This window comes from Onychomys torridus, chromosome 8 (assembly GCF_903995425.1).
Source record: "Onychomys torridus chromosome 8, mOncTor1.1, whole genome shotgun sequence".
NCBI classification, from domain to species: domain Eukaryota; kingdom Metazoa; phylum Chordata; class Mammalia; order Rodentia; family Cricetidae; genus Onychomys; species Onychomys torridus.
The window spans coordinates 95,975,601-95,997,160 of NC_050450.1; the positions used below are offsets into that span (position 1 = coordinate 95,975,601).

The window sequence follows — 21,560 nt, forward strand, 5'->3', positions numbered from 1 at the left end:
CAAAGAGGGCACCAAAGGCTGCAGAGACTGAGGCAGAGTGGATGGGCTCTGAGGCCAGGGAATTAGGAGCTGAAGGGTTGCAGGCAGGCAATAAGACACATGAGGTCGTGTACCCTACATAATTCACAGATGTTCTGAGGAGAATCACACAATTTAAGGAAGATGCTTGAGGAAAGCCTGATTTGTGCTCTTTTAAGTGTTTCTCTGAGGGAAAGTGCAGATTCCTTTTCTCCCCAGTGCCGGAGTCTCTGGACTGTTACCCCACACAGAGAGAAACTGGCCTCTGACAGAAAAAGAGCCTCACTGGGTTTATCATTTTCTTTCTTTAATCAAGTGCTTTTTTTCTTAAGGCCAGGCCTGGGGCCCATGGTCCATGGCAGTTGGAGGAGGCTGACAGCCGCTCGGATTTGCTCTTATTTTGCCTTTCTCTGTTAGCCAAGTGCCAATTTACTGCCTGACTGCTTGGCTGCGTAGACCGCCAGAGCTATTTTCTCACTGAGATTTTTAATTTTTTCTTTTAATTGTCTATGCCTTTTCACAGCCTTTCCTTGGGGGAGGTCACAGGGGGGGGGGGGTGAACTTGGGAGGACTGGGAAGTAAATGTGGTCGGGGTGTCTTATGTGAAATTTCCAAATAATCAATAAAAATATTATGTTAAAGTGTATTTACTATTCATCCCTCCCCCACTCTGTGTGTGTGTGTGTGTGTGTGTGTGTCTGTGTCTGTGTCTGTGTCTGTGTCTGTGTGTATGTGTGTGAGACCTGTGGAGGTCAGAGGTCAACACTGGTCCTCAATCTCTCTCCATGTGATTGAATCAGGCTCTCTCACTAAACCTAGAGCTCAGATATATAGGTAGACTGCTGGCCTAAAGCCCCAGGATCCGCCTGTCGCTGTCCCTTCATCACTGGCATTGTAGAAGTGTGCTACTGTGGTTGGCCTTTACACAGGTGCTAGGGTCTGAGCTCAGGTCCGTATACTTAAACAACAACACTTTACCCACTGAACCATCTGCCCGGCCCGTGAATGCTCATTTCAAATTGCCTTTCTCCCTTGACTCTAGAGAGGATTTAATACATGAAAAAAAAAATGTATGGGCTCTGGCGTCAGGAGGTTTAGGGTCCACATCTAGATCTAACTTTGCCTGTAACCAGGTGTGTGATCCTGGGCAAGTCACAGGACCTCTGTACATTGATCAAGATGTGCTCAGGGGCCTTGGGACAGAGCCAACACATCATGGGGGAGGTGCTCTTCCCACTTAGCGCACCCCTGCAAGGCCTGTGGATGTCCCGTTTTAAATGGGTTCCCTCCTACCAGCAGGAGTACAAAGAAGGACATTGGCCAGTCACTTCCTTCACGGAAGGAGGGAAGAAGACGATGCTGGTGAGGTGGGCATTTTAAATGGCCTTTCTTCCAAACAAGGCATCAAGATTGATAGGAAAGAAACCAATGGAGAGGAAGGTGGAAGAACCCTCCTAGAGCAGCTCTAAATAAGGAAACACTATCTGTGAAGGAAAGAGGCCCAGGATCTCCAAGCATCAAAGAGGGCAGGCCTGTGCAGATGACTTACAGAGGATGAGGACTAAGACTCATAAGAACAAGACTTGCGGTCTTGCGTGGCCTCTGAACTTTGCACTTTCCCCAGCTCTCTGAATTGCTTCCTTCTCAAGAACCCCTCTCTTTCTCCGTAAATGGTCGCTACATCTATCAATATCTGCATATCCTTGGTCTACTACCTTGTTCAATGACACAAGAACCAAACATCTCAGAGGGTGCCCTTGGACTGAGCCACGCCTCTCACACTGGTACTTAAGAGTCTTGTGACTAGTTTTATCAAGGACTCTTGTGGACCCAGAGAATTCTTGGTATGTTGGAACAAGGAGACCCCTGCTCATGTAGCTTCTAGAATTATTTTCTGATTAGTACCCCTTCCATGGCTTTTCATCTTTATTTACTCTCAAGTTGTATCTGTGAGTGACATTTTTCGCCTTGATCCATCTTTACCCATTAGAGAGATGCTACAGTATGAATCGATTTCAAGGTTTTTGAACAAATAGCCATAAATATTTCAATCTTTGCTTCGCCTATTAGGGAAAATGCCATCTAAGATAATTATTTCGCTTCTGCCTGGCAGGAAGATTTGTACAAATGATAAAATTAGTTTAACCTTTTAGGAAATTCTGAAACCTTGAACCTATTTAGTTTTTCCCAAAACACTAAATATTCTTGGGGCCAAGTATGTGAGACGTGTAGAGGCTCGGAGGGGAACTGGTGGCACCTGATTGTCCCAGGCTCCATTGCCTACATTTTCAGCAAGAGTCAACTGGACAGTGGGAGAAAGCTGGCCATAGCTGTGGCTCCCAGGATGGCTCCTCTCCTGAGCTGTCAGCACTGAAGGGCAGGGAGCCCTGGAAGCATCACACTTGGCACAGTGAGTTTCTAGAATGTGAGCCAGTGTTGGGCATGGGCAGGTAATCACAGCATGGGGTGGGGGAGGGGTCAGGAAGCCAGTGCTGGCCATGGTGGCCCTGCCTGAATCACAGAATGGGGCGGGGCAGGGGGTAAGAAAGGAAGCAGCCTGGTGTCCTAGTTGTCTATTTGGTTGTGGCCATAATACACCCTGACAAAAAGCAGCTTAGGGGAGAAAGGGTTTATTTTAGCGGAGTTCCAGGTTCCAGTCTGTCACTGTGGGAAAGTGGAGGCAGCAGGAACTTGGAACAGAGCCACACCCAGAGTCAACAGCAGAGAATGGATACCCGCATATCTTGGCTTGTCTTCTCCACTTTCCCATAGTCCAGGACCCAAACCTAGAGAACAGGACCACCCACCACGCATTGGGTCTTCCCACATCAATTAGCATAATCAAGATAATCTTCCATGGGCATGCCCACACACAACCTGATCTAGACAATCCCTCATTGAGAAGCTTGGCTAGGGTCATGACTCCCAAAGGGGTCACATATCAGATATTCTGTATATCTGATATTTACATTACAATTCATAACAGTATTAAAATTAGAGTTCTAAAGTAGCAATGAAATAATTTTGTGGTTGGGGGTCACCACAATATGAGGAACTATGTAAAAGGATTACAGCATTAGGAAGGTTGACAACCACAGTCCTAGGGGATTCTAGATTGTGTCAAGTTGACAATTAAAAACTAAGCATCACACTGGACTGTGCAGCAGGACCCTGTCCCAAGGAAACAGGTAAGAACGAAGTCTGTGCACATGAGCTACTGCTTAATGTGAGTAGTGTAGAGGTCTAGAGATGGTTTGAATGTGGGGTTGGTGCCTAATTCTAGCATTTCTTAGCAATTTAGCTTTAGCTATATTTCTAAGGCCTTAGTCACTTCATGGGAAGGAAGGCTTGATGCTAACCTCTCTCAAGGGATTTGCCTTGAGGACTAAGGTGTGAGAGGGTGGTGGTAGGGCAGGGGCTGTGTTCGAGGTACTGGGTGCACAGTAAGCAATACACAGTGGTTGCAACCTTTATTGCTGCTCATCAGAGAACTGAAAAATGGAGGCTTTAGAAACCAAGGTACCCACAGCATGTGCACATTATTTTCTGAGTATGAAGAGGCCCCAAATTCCCAAAGTATGCCTAGAATGTGCTTAAGTGTGTTTGGTAGTAGAAAGTGTCATCAAAGTGAGTATGTGCAACTGAAGGTATTCCTCCACCAAAGTTGTCCAGGTTGAATCCTCAAAACCTGTGAATACAATCTTTCACAGTAAGGACTTTTCAGATGCAACTTGAGGTCTAGAAATGTGGAGATGAATCTAGACAATTTGAGGGATGTGATAATCATAGTAGCTGTTATGGGAAGAGGAGGGTTGGAGTTGGAAAAGTCACAGTGATCAGAAGATGCTGTTGCTTCGAGGAAGGTGGAAGAAAACACTATGAGCCAAGGCATAGAAGCTTCTAGAAGCCAATGCATACAGCTTGTAGAAGTAGGAGAAGTTGAATGGTCTACCCTAATTTGGCCCCTATTATGTATACAAACCATGGAACCAACCATGCTTTTTAACCCCATCAACTGCATCCTCCTAGATTAGAAACCTAACACCATGTGGTCAGAGTCCTCATCACTCTGAGGATGCTAAGAAGCTACGTGGTGACTACCTTCTCATTCAGCATTTGTAGTTAGAACGTATATGCAAGTAAAAACAACAAAAACAAAAACAAAAACAAAACTCCAGAAAGATTGACATTGAACTTTGAACATTAGAACTTTGCATTAAAATTTTATATGTAAGTATGTATGTATATGTGGTGCTATGCTGCTAGGTTGAGGCCAGGGGCTTGTGCATGCTAGACAGGCATTTTAACACTGACCTACACTCCAAGACCCTAAATTAACACAAACTACTAAGTTCATGGTTGTAGGCTACAGTAGCAATAGGACATTCCTATAATGAACAGGAAAAAAAAATCACTCAAATGGACAAAGCTTAACTATATAGACAATTTCATCTTCAAGTGTCATCCCTGAAGAGAGCAGATAGCTGAGGCATTGCAGATATGAGAAGCCATGGGTTTGATCAGCAGAGGCCTGGTCTTAATGGAGAGGAAGTTCAAAGCCACCTTTATCCCTAGACACACTGCTGCCACCCTTTGTCATCAAGCATCCTGGCATCTGGTGGGATCCTACCCAGAGTCCTCTCCATACCTGTTAGCCAGTAGGAGCATTCAGAAAGCATACTGCAGTCAAGGCTGTAATTTTTACTCTACCATCTCTTTATTATGCACATTTGAAAAATGTGATTATATAAGTTCACAGTATGGCTAGAGGTAGCAATGACTGGGTCCCCCAGGAAGGAGATCCTAATCAGCTACATGTCAAGGTAACATCACCCTTGGCCATGTCACTCAAAGATTGAATTTCTGCAGCCAGCTAGATGGCTCAGTAGGTAAGGCTCTTGCTGCCAAGACTGATGACCCAAATTCTACCCCTGGGCCCCACATGGTGGAAGGAGAGGTCTGACCCCCTTCCTTTCTGACTTCTATATGGGTGCCATGATCATGTGCACACACAAGTAAATGCAATTTAAAAACTGAATTTATAATTTTTTATAAATTGTTGTAGGCTATACCACAAACAAAAGCTCAGCTTCCCCAAGGAGAAATGACTCTTACCAGGGCAAGAGCATGTGACAGTGTGAGGGTCTGCTGGCTATATTCTCATGTCACTTCTTGCTATCACTAACTTGCTTGAAGAACTGGTGAAGGCACAAAGATTAAGAAACTGCCTCAGAGTCCCTGCAGCCTATAGAGAACAGCTTAGCTTAAAGCTCACATTGGTCTGGCTTCCAAGCTTATCTTCCTTGTATCTGAGATAAACTCACGGGCACGAGGTTGAACAGATGTGGGATATGCCGACAGTGGCTCTGTGGAGAGCTGAGGCTAGACCACCATGAGCCCAGATTCTCATCACCATGGAGCCCAGGTGGGAAAAGACTTCAGTTTCAATGGGTCTGTGTATGGACAGAACATAGCTACATGATGGCCCAGGGCTGTGGCCAACTGTCTCATTAGCATATAGAAGTTTCACAAACTAGGAAAGCGATTTCTTCAGTCACATAATAGAGAATCACAACACCATGGCACCTATTGCATATGCAAACCATGGAACAACTATGCTTTCAACCACATCAACTGCGCCTTCCTACATTAGAATTTCAACAGTGTGTAGTCAGTCCTCATCACTCTGAGGATGCTAAGAACCACTTGTCACTCAAAATTTACAGGCAGATTGTATATACAAGAAAATCTCCCCAATTCCAGTGTCTCTGAAATTTTTATGATCACAGCATGTAAGGTAAACAGTTTATCATGTGACTGTCTCACAGGTACCCAGAAAAAAAACGGAAGTTTGGTGAAATAGAACATGGCCTTGCTATGTGAGATGGACACGCCTGTTTCTTTCCCTGTTTGAGTATGGTTTGTCTACTTTAGTTTACTCTGTGGTCATGGCCCACACACGACCTTGTATTCTCTGGAGAGCATGCGTTTGTAGATTGAAAACAACTGGGGACCCTTACCTCTGGGGCAATGTAATCGGGAGTCCCACAGAAGGTCCTAGTCGTGACTCCATCCATCATGTGCTCCTTGCACATCCCGAAATCAGCGATCTTGATATGTCCTTCTGAATCCAACATGACATTGTCCAGCTTCAGATCCCTGCAAGGAAGCAGGTGAATGTCAGGGGCCTTCCCAGGACATGACTTAATTTGCTTGCAGCTGGTGAGATAGAATGATGTTTGCCTAGCTGCCATCTCAGTGGCACTCATGTGGTAAGTCCCTGGAGACCAGACACCAAGGAATTACTGTGTCTTTCTTTCTCCAGAGCCTGGGATATGGTAGGTGTTTAAATGCCAAGTGCATGATTAATGGTTGAATTACTGATTCCCAATCATATCTGAGGCTACAAATCCAGGGATTCCAAATTATCAGGTTTGGGGCGATGCCAGGCATTTGATTTATTAATATCCTACACAGAAGTGGGGGCACAGACACACAGCTAGGTATCCCAAGTGACAGGCTTAGAGCTACCTTCCATGTATCCTCTACCCTGCCTGAGCCAATGTCTTCTTAATTATTCAAGATATTTCCTTTTTTGATATGATATTTTCGCCAAAACCCCAAAGCATTAATTCAGTAGTCCCCACTTGCTTTCCTCTCTCCCCAGCTCCCATGTTCTTCTCCTGCTGAGTATCTAGAATGGAGGTCTACTTTCTGCCACTCTCTGTCCTCCATTCAAATAAATAAAAGGCAGAGGAAGGCGCTGCTGCCAGTGGAGCAGAAAATGTGACAAGCTGAAAGGAGACTAGAAATCAAAAACTGGTTCTCGTTTGCCTGAGGCTACCAAGGAGGAAGAGGCTCAGCAAGACTAAAGTCCCCATCACAGAATCAGTCCCCTGCCCACAGAGGCTCCCCAAACCTTCCCACTGTTCTGCTTTAGGAAGAGCTCCAAGACACACCTGTAAATGATTCCTCTTTTGTGAAGGAAGAACAGTCCAATGGAGATCTCCGCTGCGTAGAATCTGCAAAAGAAAGTGTGCTTCAGACAGTTGGCTTTGGGAGCTTTCTGGATACTTCTTTGACTCAAGTTTGGGCAGCAGAGAGATGGGAGATGGGAGATGGGAGGTGAGAGAGGGAGAAGGAGAGAGGGAGAGAGAGAGAGAGAGAGAGAGAGAGAGAGAGAGAGAGAGAGAGAGAGAGAGAGAGAGAACGAACCTAGAACTCTCTGAGACCACCCTGCACATGTGCTTTCCACAGCTGGCTCCGCTTGTCTCTCCATCACGCCAATGAGACAGACTTATTTTTCTTGTCTGTGGAAGGTGAGCAGCTCATTTACTCCCTACACATTAATTTCTAATATAAAAATTTAAGGAGTGAATACTTGTGAGACTCTTCTGTGTCAGGAGTGTGGTTGAGTGGGAAAAGTTTCGATTCTCTGACGCGTGGATGAAGTAGATTTTGGTGTTTGAGAATGCATCCACTCCCAAGAGACAGAGCCCCATGCTGCTGAATGCATTAGCTGCTCTATTCATTAGCAAAGTGCCCAGTAGAATAAATGGAGCACGCGCCATGATTCATGCCTGAGTTTGCCCTTTTAAATAATTCATAATAAAAACAGTCATTACCATCACTTCAAAATCATTAATCGGTTAATATCTGGAACTCAGATTAAATGCAGAACAATGTTTTAAAATCTGCACAGCACTGGGGAGCCTTTGAAGTCCACAAGTCCACACCTGGGTAAATATACTCCTGGAGGCTTGAAGTAAACATGGTGGCTGCAGTGGGGCCACCTCTGGGGGCTGGCAGGGGAGGTCTGGACGGGGCAGGGAGAGAGGATCGCAGGTGATTTTTGTGTTATATTTCACATTTCCTGCATTTTTAACTTTCTGCAGCATAAGCAGAATGGTATCAGACGAGGTGCCATCCGGTCACTTGGTAGCACAAGGTGGCCATCCTGCTCCCTCGACTTTTCTGGCTCTGGGATTCTGAGCTTTATTTTACAATGTGAGCATCTTAATGCTCTGTGATGTATAAAAAGGGGTAAGGGCAGGTGTAAAAAATGCATTTGCTTCTTAGTAGAAATAAAAGCAGAAAAAGCCCCCTTGATATTTTTTAAAGCTTGAGATTAAAGAGCTCCCTGTCTGCCTCCAGTTAATCTTTTGAGAGCAGATTATCCCGCACAGGCCCTGGGTTCCCCTGACTATGTTTCATATTGCACACGGGCCCCGTTTCCATTGCTGACTAATGGGTCAGGCCCACTCTCCCTCTGCATCTAGGTACGAAAAACGGCTCTCTGCTCAGTTTGCTTCTGTTCAAGTTGCAGACGCCCTGCATGTGAGACAGGCGACAGTCCGGGGGTCCGTGTCCCCTCCTTCACCCACTTCCACCTGGGGCCCATTTCTCTGCCCCTGCATCCCCCCTGCAGGTTAGGAGCGTCCCAGTGTGAGGCTCCCAGATAAACTTCTGAGTCTTCCGTTGGGGTCTTTCTTCCTTGACAGCTGTCCTCACCCCGGCCTGAGGATGTCACTGAAAGAGGTTTCCTTCTCCTGCCCAAGTCACCAACTTTTGCTTTTCCTCTTACAGAATGCTCTTAAGATAAAGGCCTAATTTCAGCTCTGATTCTTCCCTGCAGGGTCCCACAAGTCCCCTTGCGCAGGCCCCATCTTCTTTCCTCAGCCAGTGGGCTCTGTGAGACCTTCCGTGGGATCAGGCCCTTCTCTCTGTTATCTTCTTCAGCTGCTCTCCCAGCAGGCTCTACATCCATCCACCTAGTCCCTCCCCACCTCACATCACCTGAATTGTAGGCCACTGCCTGGAATCAGCTCCCCATCTCTTCTCATCCTTCTCTTGGAAGGCGCCCCTCACCTCTTGGGTGGGTATTCCCTAGTTATGTGCTGATTCCACTCCCCAATTCTGGGGTATTAGTGATACCCTCTGTATACTTGTGCTCCACTTCTGGGGTATTAGTGGTACCCTCTGTATACTTGTATTCCACTTCTGGGACATTAGTGGTACCCTCTGTATACTTGTATTCCAATTCTGGGGTATTAATGGTACCCTCTGTATGCTTGTATTTCAATTCTGGGGTATTAGTGGTAGCCTCTGTATACTTGTACAGCTTCAGCAATGTGTTAAGATTGTTAGATGGCTTTTCCAAATGCCATGTGAGGGTGTGAGCTCCCCAAGGGCTGGGCCTCGCATTCCTTCTACACTCTTGCTGGATGCATAGTGAATATAAATTACCATCCACTCAGTGAATGGTGAAGTAGTCCATCTAAAGGGGTGTTAGTAGGTGATTGGGAGGGGACACCAGCATGCTCCATTTGCTGAGAATAGAATTAACTGGTCCCTTAGAAATATTTATTATACATGGGTCCTGTCTTTGCATCTGCTACTCTGGGAAGTTTCAGAGCTCAGATCCAAGTGATAAGACTTACCCTTGGGCATTTTTCTCCAGAAGGACTCCCAAGTTGGGAGTATTATTAGGCTGTCTAAATTACAGGACTCAAACAAAACAAAACAAAACACAATATTAATAAAAATAAAAAAAATACTCACACTGCTTGCGGTTCCTTAAATTTCCCTACTTGCTGAATGTGGTACATGAGGTCCCCACCGTTGACATATTCCATGACGAAGTACAGCCGGTCCTGTAGACCAAGGTTCACATGTGAGTACGGCTCCTCCCTGGCAGAACTGACCTGCTTTGCTTTCTCATTATCAAATATGGGGTGGCACTGGCAGATTGCTCTGTTGGGAGCCACTGGCAGATTGCTCTGTTGGGGGTCACTGGCAGATCTGCTCTGTTGGGGGTCACTGGCAGGTTGCTCTGTTGGGTGTCACTGGCAGATTGCTCTGTTGGGGGCCACTGGCAGATTGCTCTGTTGGGAGCCACTGGCAGATTGCTCTGTTGGGGGTCACTGGCAGATCTGCTCTGTTGGGGGTCACTGGCAGGTTGCTCTGTTAGGCACTCTTATAATCTTCCCGGTGGTGGGGGATACATAGCTCACCCTATGGCATGGGGGCCTTGGGAAGAATAACGTCCTTTTACAGCTCTGTAGTTGATGGCCATCTGATAACATGCCTGCTTCCTGGTTTCATATGCGCCTTATTACAGAAAGGGCCTCAAACATTCTCTGCCTTTCCCCCATACAGATAATATATCTCTAAGCTAGTGGTGGTATGAAGACTCCACATGGGCCCATCATTTCATCTTAACCCATGTTATCGATGGTGCACATGTGTAAAATCTGGCTTGCAACATCCAGGAGGTATGCCATGCTAATGCAGTAACACGCCTAAAGGGGATGCTTCTAAAAATACATCTCTTGGGTTAGGTTGAACTCGTATATTACACAAACTTATGATATTAGTGGGGGAGGGGAGAGGGGAGCCCAGAAATGGAAATTGTAATCAATGTTCTTTTGCCTTCATAATGTGTTCAAATATTGTCTTTTTATAAAAATTTTCCCTGTCACTGGTATGCTAAGTGCTGGCCCCACGGAGGGCGTACATCACTGAGCCAAGTAAGTCTGCATATTTATGAGGACACTGGAACAAATGGGAGAGACCAGGGAATTTAGTGAGGAAATAACCAGCCACACGACAGAGCATGGTAAGAGCTGACCTCTGCTCCATTTTAGAAAGCACCCCACCCTTGAAGCGGATACTAACACTAAACTGCAGCTTGGGGAGGGAAAGACCATGGCTGGAGCTGGAGCTAACAGCCGGAAGTGGCTTTGGGAGCTCCACTCTCCGGCTTCAATTCCACCTTCATTTCTTGGCGTTGCAACTTTCCAGGGCTGCACTAGCGTCCATAGGGTCAGGGGACGGGGATGGGATGCAGTTCTTCCCCCTCCTATCTTACCACTAGCTCTCTCTGGCCTCCAGGAGCCTGGGTGGAGGCTGGGGGGGGGGGGGGGGGGGAGGGAGGGAAGGGGGCAGGAGCTGACCAAGTGACCAGTGTGAGGCTGACACCCAGTGGCCAGTGCAGGCTCTGCAGCCTCAGCATGAGCCATGCCCATGGGGATGCCTCATTTTGAGACTGACTATCCAAAGGCATTTAGGGTATTTCCCAAGGTTTTTAAAAGGGAACAATCACGTGTCAATTTCCGACCACATGACAGATAATGATAGCTGTTGGAGGGGTGAGACCTGACAACTGTATCTCATTTAATGGGGGTGGGGGTGTGTAAGGATGGGAGGGTGGGGGCCTTGCAGGTGGGGAACACCTGCCTGCACTGACGCATTGTGGTGTATCTTTCTTCTTCTTCTTCTTCTTCTTCTTCTTCTTCTTCTTCTTCTTCTTCTTCTTCTTCTTCTTCTTCTTCTTCTTCTTCTTCTTCTTCTTCTTCTTCTTCTTCTTTTTTGAGACAGGGTTTCTCTGTGTAACAGGCCTGGCTGTCCTGGAACTCGCTTTATAGACCAGGCTGGCCTCGAACTCACAGAGATCTGCCTGCCTCTGCATGCACCACCACACCCGGCTCCTTGTGGTGTATCTTAATGTGTATGTTTCTGTGGTGACTGGAAAGCCCCACAATGCCTTGGTAACACAAACATTTCTTTCTTTTTAATTTTACTCTGTGACAAAGGTCGAAGTTATTGGGGCCTTTTATAAGGACCCTTTTCCTGTAAAGGGTCAGATAGGAGATGCAGGTTTTGCTTGTCTCTTGTAACTCCTCATCTTGGCCTTCACAGTGGGGATGCTGCCGCAGGTGACAGGGAAGTGGATGGATGTGGCTTTGTCCTTAGAGAGTGACTTTCAGATGCTAAAATCTGCATTTCACATGCCAGGAAATATTATAACTTGGATTTATTCCTTGTGATCTTTTTCACAGCTCCTGGGCTGCAGGGCAGGGAGCAACTTGATATTCCTCCTGTGTCATTTTACAAGGACATGCTCCTTAGGAAATGGAGTTTCCTGGTGTTCCAATGCTGTGCTTGGCTGCTGGATCAGTGGTCTTTAAAAATAGGGCTGGCCAGGCATGGTGGTACACATGTTTAATCACAGAACTTGGTAGGCAGAGGCTGGTAGATCTTTGAGTTTGAGGCCAGTCTGGTTTACTAAAAGAGAAGGCAGGACTGTGACTCTATGGCTGTTCTTTGTAACTCTCAGCATAGGGCCTGCATGAAGACCTCTTTCATACAGCCACTTCTAGGACCGCAATGAACACCCAGATCTGCCCATGTGCAAGCCCCTCATTTAAAGTGGTTTAGTATCTGTATGCAATCCGTGTACATGTGCCCACCAACACAAGACCACCTCTAGATTACTTCTATCTAACATAACGTAAATGCTACTGTAAGGAAGAATGAGCAGTGGCAGCCTGTCCCCAAAGGAAACTGAATTAAATTATCAGGAGGAGAGGGTCTTGAGGCCATGACCCAGCCTCCAGACGAGAAGCCAGGGCCCTCACCACTGTCTGGAAACAGGAGTGCAGCTGTGTCAGGAACGGGGGCTTGTCGAGCAGGGCCAGAACCCGCTTTTCCACCATGGTGCACTCCACGTCATCATCCTGGATCACCACGTCCTTCTTCAGGATTTTGATGGCATACAGTTCCTCTGTTCCCTTCCTGTCAGCGAGCATCACCTGGGGACAGAGGGAAAGAAGGCTCAACACTGGTGGGCAGACACCTGGTGCTGGGAGAAGGAGCGGAGGGCTGAGAAACAAGGGCAGGAGACAGCTCAGCAACAGCTGGTGTAAGTCTGTGAGTGTGGGACGAAACAATACTAAGAATTTTGGTGTGGTTGCATTATGGGCAGCGTTACTTAAAGTCCACATGTAGAAGTCTTGGTCTCTGGTGTGGCAACAGTGGGAGGTGGGAGACCCCAGCAACAGTGGGAGGTGGGAGACCCCGGCAACAGTGGGAGGTGGGAGACCCTGGCAACAGTGGGAGGTGGGAGACCCCAACAAGAGTGGGAGGTGGGAGACCCCAACAAGAGTGGGAGGTGGGAGACCCCAACAAGAGTGGGAGGTGGGAGACCCCGGCAACAGTGGGAGGTGGGAGACCCCGGCAACAGAGGGAGGTGGGAGACCCTGTAGGAGTTAAGGACTTTTCTAACTTTATTTCTGTTGCTGTGATAAAATACACTGAATAATAATAATAGTAATAATAATAATAATAATAATAATAATAATAATAATAATAATAACTTAAGGGGGAAATGATTTATTTCAGCTTACAGGTTACAGTCCATCATTGTGGACAAGTCAAGGCAGAAATGTCAGTCAGTCAGTCAGTCACACCACAGCCATAGTCAAGAGCAGAGAGACATGAATACCCACATGCTTGCTTGCTTGTGCTCAGCTCACTCTTGAGCAGTTCAGGATGCCTTGCCTAAGGAATGGCTGAGTTTCTCCATATCAATTAACTTAAGATGATCCCCATACACAGCCCCATAGTCCAAACCAGTGTGCACAATCCCTCTCCATTTCCAAGAGATTCTAGGATATGTTCAATTGACAATTAAAGTTAACTACGGCAGGCCCTTAGGTTATTGGGGGTGTGGTGCCCTTAAGGGCACTTGTGGGACCAGGGTCACATTCCTTTCTTGTCTTGTTTCCTGGCTGCTGAAGTGATGATGACATTTGTTCCAGCACACATTCCTGCCATGATGTACTATCTTGTGAGAGACCAAAAGTAATAGAACCACTCCATCATGAGCAGAAACCTCTAAGACCATGACTCAAAACAAACCTTATCACTTTATAAGTAAATCGCTTTGGGTAATGCAATATAGTTACAGAAAGCTGGCTGACATAAACTTTACATCTGGATTTCAAGTATTTAAGATACTCCAAGTTAAAATTCCTTCAGCATTCATATTCCTTTTTAAAGTATCCAGGTTTGTTGACACTGTAGGGTATTAATATACAAAGTTGCTATTTTGTTTGGTAATGGGAATATTTAATATTCTTTAACGGGATTAGTCTGGAATTATACATATTCATGTTTTCTGGAAACATTCTGAAAGTAAAATGTAACCTTTGTAATCTTGAAGGCCAAGAACACAAACACAGAAAAAGACAGGCTCAAAATCAGTTCATGGGTCTGTCACAAGGTTTGGGGCCACAGAGGACAAACAGTGAGCACCGGCTGAAGTCCACATGGCCCACTGTAGGTTCTCGTCACGATGATCACCCAGGCTTAGGGCAAGTTCATGTTCAATTTCTAGTTGTAAAAATTAATCACCCTACTAGCATTTTGAAGCATGTCCTCTAGTCTGAACACTGGGAAAGGGAACACCACAAACTAACCCTTTGTAGTTGTGTGTGTGTGGGGGGTGCCCACATGTGTGTGGAACAACTTGCATATAGATACATATATGTTCATACTGGTTTTTAGGCCAGAGGGCAACCTCAGACACCATCCACCATTTTTATTTTTTTCTTTTCTTTCTTTTTCTTTTCCTTTTTTTAAGGTAGAGTCTCGTTGCATTTGAACTGGCCAAGTGGGCTAGGTTGGCTGGCCAGCTGGGCCTCAGGATCTGCTTGTCTCCAGTGCTGGGGCTATTAGTGCATGCCCCATACCTCATGTGGGCTCAGATCTACTTGCAAATACTTTACTGACTGAGCGATCAATCCCAATCTCAGCACAGTTGTTCAAAAAGGTTTATTTTATTTCTAATTATGCATGTATGTGTGTATGTGTGTGGTGGGGCATGTGCATGTGAGTGCAGGTGCCCATGGGGGCCAGAGGTACTGGGTCTCCCAGAGCTAGAATTACAGGTGGTTGGTTATGAGCTGCCTGAAGGGTGCTGGAGACCAAACACAGGTTCTCTGGAAGGAAATCATGTGCTCTTAACTGCTGAGTCATCTCCCCAACACTCTAGCTGTTTTCAGTGACTTCCAAACTATCCGAGGAACATGCCTATATGATCCAGTGCTGAGGAGCACTGATTCAACATTTTATGCAAAACTCCTCCCTTCTTACCTTCCCAAAACTTCCCTTCCCCAGCACCATGAGGAAATTGAAGTCTGTGAGCTTCACCCTGTCAAGGTTGTTGGATGGTTGCTTCCTGTCTTCTGAAGGGCTGATGACTTTGTTACCAGCAGGGCCGAGCTTGGCTTTCTGAAACAAGCACAAACATGAAAAGCCATTGGTCATTTTCTCCCCCAAGGAAAGAGCGACAGAAACCACAGGCTCCTAATAAGCTGGGTGTCAATGGTGAGGAACAGGCTGAGAAAAGCAATGGGAGGGTAAGGAGTGATGACCAGCAGCTCTAGACATCCCCCGGGGAAGATCTACAAAGTAATACTCTTCTAGCCTTCACTTTGTTAACCATTCCATACAATAACCGAGAGTTCGTTCCAAAGAACCTGCCCATGGCAGGTGAATTCTGATTCTGGGATGGAAAGTTGACTCCTTGAGGGTAAATAGTGTTTTGAGACTGTTAACATAATCAAGGAAATGAGACTGTGAGTGTTTTTCTTAGTTGTGACAAAATTAATCCATATGTAGGAAATTTGTACCCAGGCAGAAACGACAGCAGAATGTTCTCCAGAGAGGAGCTGCTTAATTGGTGAGCTTTGAGGATGATTTATTGCTGCTTTCAAGAGAGCAGGAAGAACAGGGGTTTGTTTAGTTAAGTCAGGAGTTGGATTGATGAAAAGAAATAGTCAGCTCCTGGCATCTGGTTTCACATCAGCCTGGAGGACACCCGGTAAATGATGCTCTGGTACCAGAAGGAGTTTTTGTACACTGGAGTCATACCACATGACAGCTCCGGAGGGAGCCACTGGTGTAGGACTCACAGAGAGTTCCACTCTCACCTCCAGTGGAGAGAAGGAAAATGCTGGGCAGAAAGAAAGGGCAAATGAGATGCCATGAGAACTGCTCCCTCAGTGGTCAGCAAGGAAGCCCCTGAGAAAGCTGGGAAGCCAGACTCACACCCGCTGCCAGACTTAGCATTTTGAAATGTCTGCTTGACAACGAGAGAGAGCCAGTGTTCCAGCATCGGTCATCTTTCCCAGCCTCAGCCCTGATTTTAAGGGCAAGGGTAATTGCTTTAGATCAGTGGTTCTCAACCTGTGGGTCTCAAGCCCTTTGGGTGTTGCAGGGGTCGCATATCAGATATCCTGCATATTAGATGCCTACATTATGATTCATAACAGTAGCAAAGTTACAGTTAGGAAGCAGCTATGAAAATACTTTTATGGCTGGGAGTCACCACAGCACGATGAGCTGTGTTACAGGGCTGCAGCATACAGAGGCAGGTTGAGAACCACTGCTTTAGATGCAGTCTTTATGTTAGGAGCACCTCCTCTTCCTCAGGGCTGCAGACCTAAGTGTGGGTTTGAGCTCAGTAGTAGGAGCTAGGCTCTCACTCAGGTGGTCAACACCTCTACGGGCAGGTGTCTTCATCACTGTTCTATTGCTGTGGAGAGACACATGACCACGTCAGCTCTTACACACACAGCATTTAAGTGGGGACTTGCTTACAGTTTCAAAGGGTTAGTCCATGATCATCATGGCGAGGGCATGGCGGAAACATGGTGGCACTCATGGTTCTGGAGCAGTAGCTCAGACTGACATCCTGATCATCAGGCAGAGAAACTGGGCCTGGCATAGGCTTTGGATACTTCAAAGCCCACCCCCAGTGACACACTTCCTACAACAAGGCCACACCTCTTAATCCTTCTCAAATAGTGCCACTTCCTGATGACTAAGCATTTGAATATATGAGCCAATGGGGGCAATTCTTATTTAAACCACCACAGTAGGTTAATGGGTAGATGGCAGAGGAGGTAAGGAGGCATCCAGGGGGCCTCACTATGTACAGATGCCTTGGCAAAGCTGGGTCTCAGATCTAGGGGAAAATGTGTATTTGTAGGTTTGTTTCTTTATTATCAAAGGTTTCCCACATCAGTGAAGACAATCCCTCACAGATGTGACCACAGGCCAACCCAATATAGGCAGTCCCTACACTGTGTTAGGGTAGGAATGTGGGCATGACCAGAGGAGGCTCATACTGCTGAGGAAAAGTCTCCCCCAAAGTGGAATTCCATCTAAGATGGCTCATTCTGTAGTTTGGGACCAGGGTGGTCACAAAGGGCTCCCTCACAGAGGGAGGCTAGAGGGAGCCAGATCAAAATTTCACTAATTGTACTCATGATGGACAGCTAGCTGCTTGGGGACCCAGCCCATGGGGTGGGTTAGATCTTGCCCCTGCCCAAACTAGTCCTGAGGTATAAATGACCCAGGCATTTTTATACATGTGTTGCCATCCAGAGTGGCACTGCCCACCACCCCAGTTTTCCTATAGAGCCATTTCCATTCTGCCAACTGCAGGCCTTGCTGCATAAGGACACCAAGCAACCTCTGAGTTTTCTTTCGCAGCAAGACAATCCATAAGTACTTCAACTCCGCTGGTCTGGGCCTGCCTTTGAGCAAGTCCCACTTGAAGGAGGGGTTTAAAATACTATGGAGCTTGAGAAGATAGCTGGGGATACTTAGCAACCGTGTGTGTGTGTGTGTGTGTGTGTGTGTGTGTGTGTGTGTGTGTGTGTTGCATTGGGAGGGTTTAGGGACAGTCCTAGAGGCCTTCTAGGAGGGTTCCAGGCCAGAGACCAGATGCTGTGAACAGCTGGATTTCGCTTCTTCCCCGGGCCACATTCTAGAAGGCACAGCATAATAAGTTCTGCTTCTGAGCCCACCATTTCTTCCTCTTGGTTCTGAGTGGGTTGCTTGGCAACTGGCTTCACAGCAGGACCTTCCTGACTTGCGTATTGTTGACATTACTCCGGCTGTCATGAGTGTAGTACAGACTTCACCAAGAGTGCAAATCGAATCAATATATGTGTGTGTAGGGATACAGCTGGAGCCCATTGCTGCCTGCTGACATCCTTTACTATAGCAATGTAAACAGGGACCAACATGGGCAGATGCCCTGCTGGGGTGAGAGCAAACTGGATTCAGATGGCAGAGGCCTACAGCAGACAGTGACAGGAGGGGAGTGTTCAGAAGCCCCCTTCCATTTTCTACCAGATGTTGGCCCTCACAAGGCAGGCAGACACTGGCTCACACTTTTGACCCTTCAGAACCATGAGCTAGATAACCTCTTTAATTCATATACTGGCTAGCTTTGGGTATTTTGTTGCAGCAGTGGAATAGAGGCTGACTTCCTGTGGCCCTTGCACATGCTTATGTTCTGTCTAGTGGCTGTGTATGTCCCATGAGCCTCACAGCTTCTCAGGGGAGGGCATGGCGGGAGAGCAAATGGAGATTTCTGCAGTATCTAGATATCAAGTCTCCTGCAGGGCTGGACTAAGGCAGTGGTTCTCAACCAGTGGGGGTTGAATGACCTTTTCATCAGGTCTTATATCAGATATCCTGCATATCAGATGTTTACATTACAATTCATAACAGTAGCAAAATTACAGTTATGAAATAGCAATGAAAATAGTGCTATTTGGTTGGGGGTCACCACAACATGAGGAATTATATTAAAGGGCTGCAGCATTAGGAAGGTTGAGAACCACTGGGTTATAGGTTATAGGTAAAGGTGTTATAGAAAAAGCATATCGTTGGGCATGATGGCTCATAACTTTAATCCCAATGCTCCAGAGGCAGAGACAGGAGGATCTCTGAGTTTGAGACCAGCCTGGTCTCCAGAGTGAGTTCCAGGACAGCCAGGGCTACACAGAGAAACCCTGTGTAGAAACAAAGCAAAGCAAAACAAAACAGCATTGAAATTATTCAAAAAAGGGACAAATGAAAATCTTGATGTGTGATGCTGTAAAACAGAACAAGGTCATTCTAAATGCTAGAACTTTCCCATGCTCTCTTCTTTTGTCCTTAACAGCATAGCATATGCTATTTGCTTTGACTAAAATAACTTGCACCTGGGGAATTTGGGTTCGTCAAAAGATGGCACCTGAGTATTTATCAAGCCTGGCTTCATGATACCACCTGGATTTCCAGGCTCTGAGACCAGTGTTTCCTCATGAGGAAACAAGCTGATAACCAATTAATAATGAATCTCATTTGGAACTACAGAGGCATTTTGTAGCCCCTGAAGTGCTACAGGTTGAGTTGGGGACAAGCAAATTGTATGACAGGAATCTGAACACTGCAAACCCAGATCCTTGTGTGCCTGTGTTTACTGGAAGTGAGTCACGAGTCTGTATAAGTGGCCCTCTCCTGGTCCAAGGACTTGTCTGTACAATGTGAGAGACTCCTTACATTCAGCTCACTAATGCAGGGTTTTCAAATTAAAACCAGGACGAGTTCCATGCCAAATGACTTACATCATGGGGTGTGGTGGTGTAACCCTGAAGTCAGTTTCTGCACATGGAGGCAGAGGCAGCTAGCTAGACCAGGTGTTCAAGGCAGCCTAGGTTACATAAGATACTGACTTTAAAATCCATAAAATAATGATGACAAAAGTAATAACTTACATTAGGTACATGAAGGACAGGGTGGTGGGAGACACCCATTTTCTACCAGGCTAAACCATTTGCAGCAGTAGAGCTGGGATAATTTGACCTTTGGTAGCAGCGATGGCGGAGGTCTAAGTTAATGCCAAGGATACCTTGCCTTGCTTGAACTATGTGCACTGAGTGTACGTTAGCTTTGTTAAACAAGCAACCCGACCCAAAAGACCTAGTGTTATGGTGAGTGTTGACTTTCATGCCATGCCTCTCTTCCTGGAAATTTTGACAAGAAGTTCTGGTTTATCCAAGCCCTAAGACCTACACTGCAGTATGAAAGCAAGTCTACCGGTGGTCATTTGGGTAACCTCTAAAGTGCGGGTCAGTGTCTAACTCCACTCTACCCCACGCAGAATGTTCTGATTCTCCAGTTAGTACGAATATGACTTTGATGAATGTATTTATCAAAACTATTTGCAGTGTGACATAGTGATTGCTTTTGGACTTGAGAGCTGTGGAAGGGTCTTTCTACTTCTGACATCCCCGGGGTTGACAGGCCAGTGGTGCACAACCATGGCAGCACATAAACTGTTATAGATTTCCTTTACATGTTTTTTCCTTTTTCTTTTCATGATGAAAATGCTGACAAGGCATCTCAGCACTGCTTCACAAAGCAGGGTAGGGTTAGCGGAAGCAGTGTGCCATACAGAACCAAGGCACAAAGCCTTACCTTCAAGGAAATGAATTCACCCATGTAAGCTGCAATACTGGCTCAGAGCAATTGAGTGCTTTGAAGCAAATTGTGAGGACTTGGGGAGGGCTTGCTAGAGGGACCTGTCAGCTAGGTTAGTGCCTGTGTTTCTGAACAGCAATGAGTCCTGACATCTAGTCCTGCTACTCAGTTGCTAGGCAACAGGTTAAAAGGATGCTACTTAATGGGTATTATGGGTCTTGGGCAGCACAGTGAAGTAGATGAGAAGCCTGCTGTTCTCTGGCTAACTCATTTGTCATTTATTGGAACAGGCCAGGCATGCTGACCCCTGAAGACCTTTATTCTTTCTGCCTCCTGTGACCCACATAGGCATACCTACCTTCCTTCTAGTCTATAAATGATGCCTTAAGCCTCTGGGATCCCCCATTCACCCTGTCAGCTGTCCCTGTCACCTTGCTTCCTGTGGTTTGTGTTTCCTTCTGCTCTTCCTAGTCTCTTTATACTCTGTGAACCAGTCACCCCTCTCCTCTGGTTCTCTCTGGTCTAACTCCAGAGCGTAGGGCATGTCTGGGACACAGCATACCTCAAATTCTCTGAACAAATAAATAAGTGCTTCTTCACATAACATTTTCTAAAAGGCAGAGTTATTTCTTCTTGAAATAAAGTGATATATGTTCATTTTAGAAAAATTCAAGATGCATACATTTTTTAAAAGAAAGAAATAAGTACCTATGGTTTTATCAGCTAGAGACAATCCCTGGAAATGTTCTACAGATGCCCTGCAATCTCTTGTTTTTCACAGCATAGTTAACAGGTTCAGAAGCCCCCTGGAACCTGCATTTCCTCGACATGTGTTAGGGAATTCTCACCCCTGCCATCGGACGCCTGGGTTGTTTCCCCTTTCACCGTTTCTAGAGCAGGCAGATGCACCATGTTCTGTTCGAATCTCTCTCTTGTCCTTAGACTCCAAGCAGATGCAGAGTCATCCGGTTAAGTTTGGATTGGGGACTCCCATCTGGACCAGAGGTGAGTGCCTGGGGTTATATAGTCAGAGAGGCAACCGCCCCTGGGTCCCACCCCTGGGCACCAGCCATCCTGGGAGGACCTGCCCAACTTGGCCCCAGTTTCCAGCCAATCTGCGGGCCCTGCGGGAAGGCTCCCCTTTTCCAAGACTGCAGGCAGACCCTGCAGTCCCCACACCCATTTTCCCGAGACCCCAGCCACTTCCTGAGACTCAGAGACCAGCCCCCAGCTCCCATCCACCCCAGAACTCCCATCTGGACAAGATAAGGAGACCCTAGGGACTTTCTGTGACTCAGAGTCTAGCCCCCCAGCTCCTATCCGGCCAGCACTCTCATCTGGACCAGAGCTCCCATCTGGACCAGAGAGAGGCTCCCTAAATCTGTCAGCTCTGTCTGGACCAAGTACACTGATAAGACCAAGAACAAATCCAC

At 46.5% G+C, this 21,560-nt stretch overlaps 1 protein-coding gene across 1 annotated transcript in view; it reads right to left on the reverse strand.

Moving 5' to 3' along the window:
* Prkca (protein kinase C alpha) overlaps positions 1–21,560 on the reverse strand; it is a 399,183-nt gene that overhangs the window by 36,815 nt on the left and 340,808 nt on the right. Inside the window, exons 9-13 of the mRNA XM_036194969.1 lie at positions 14,956–15,093; positions 12,438–12,611; positions 9,580–9,671; positions 6,978–7,040; positions 6,039–6,177 (exon numbers count right to left, since the gene is read on the reverse strand). Of these exons, the coding sequence (XP_036050862.1) occupies positions 6,039–6,177; positions 6,978–7,040; positions 9,580–9,671; positions 12,438–12,611; positions 14,956–15,093 (606 nt within the window). The remainder of the gene's footprint in view (positions 1–6,038; positions 6,178–6,977; positions 7,041–9,579; positions 9,672–12,437; positions 12,612–14,955; positions 15,094–21,560) is intronic.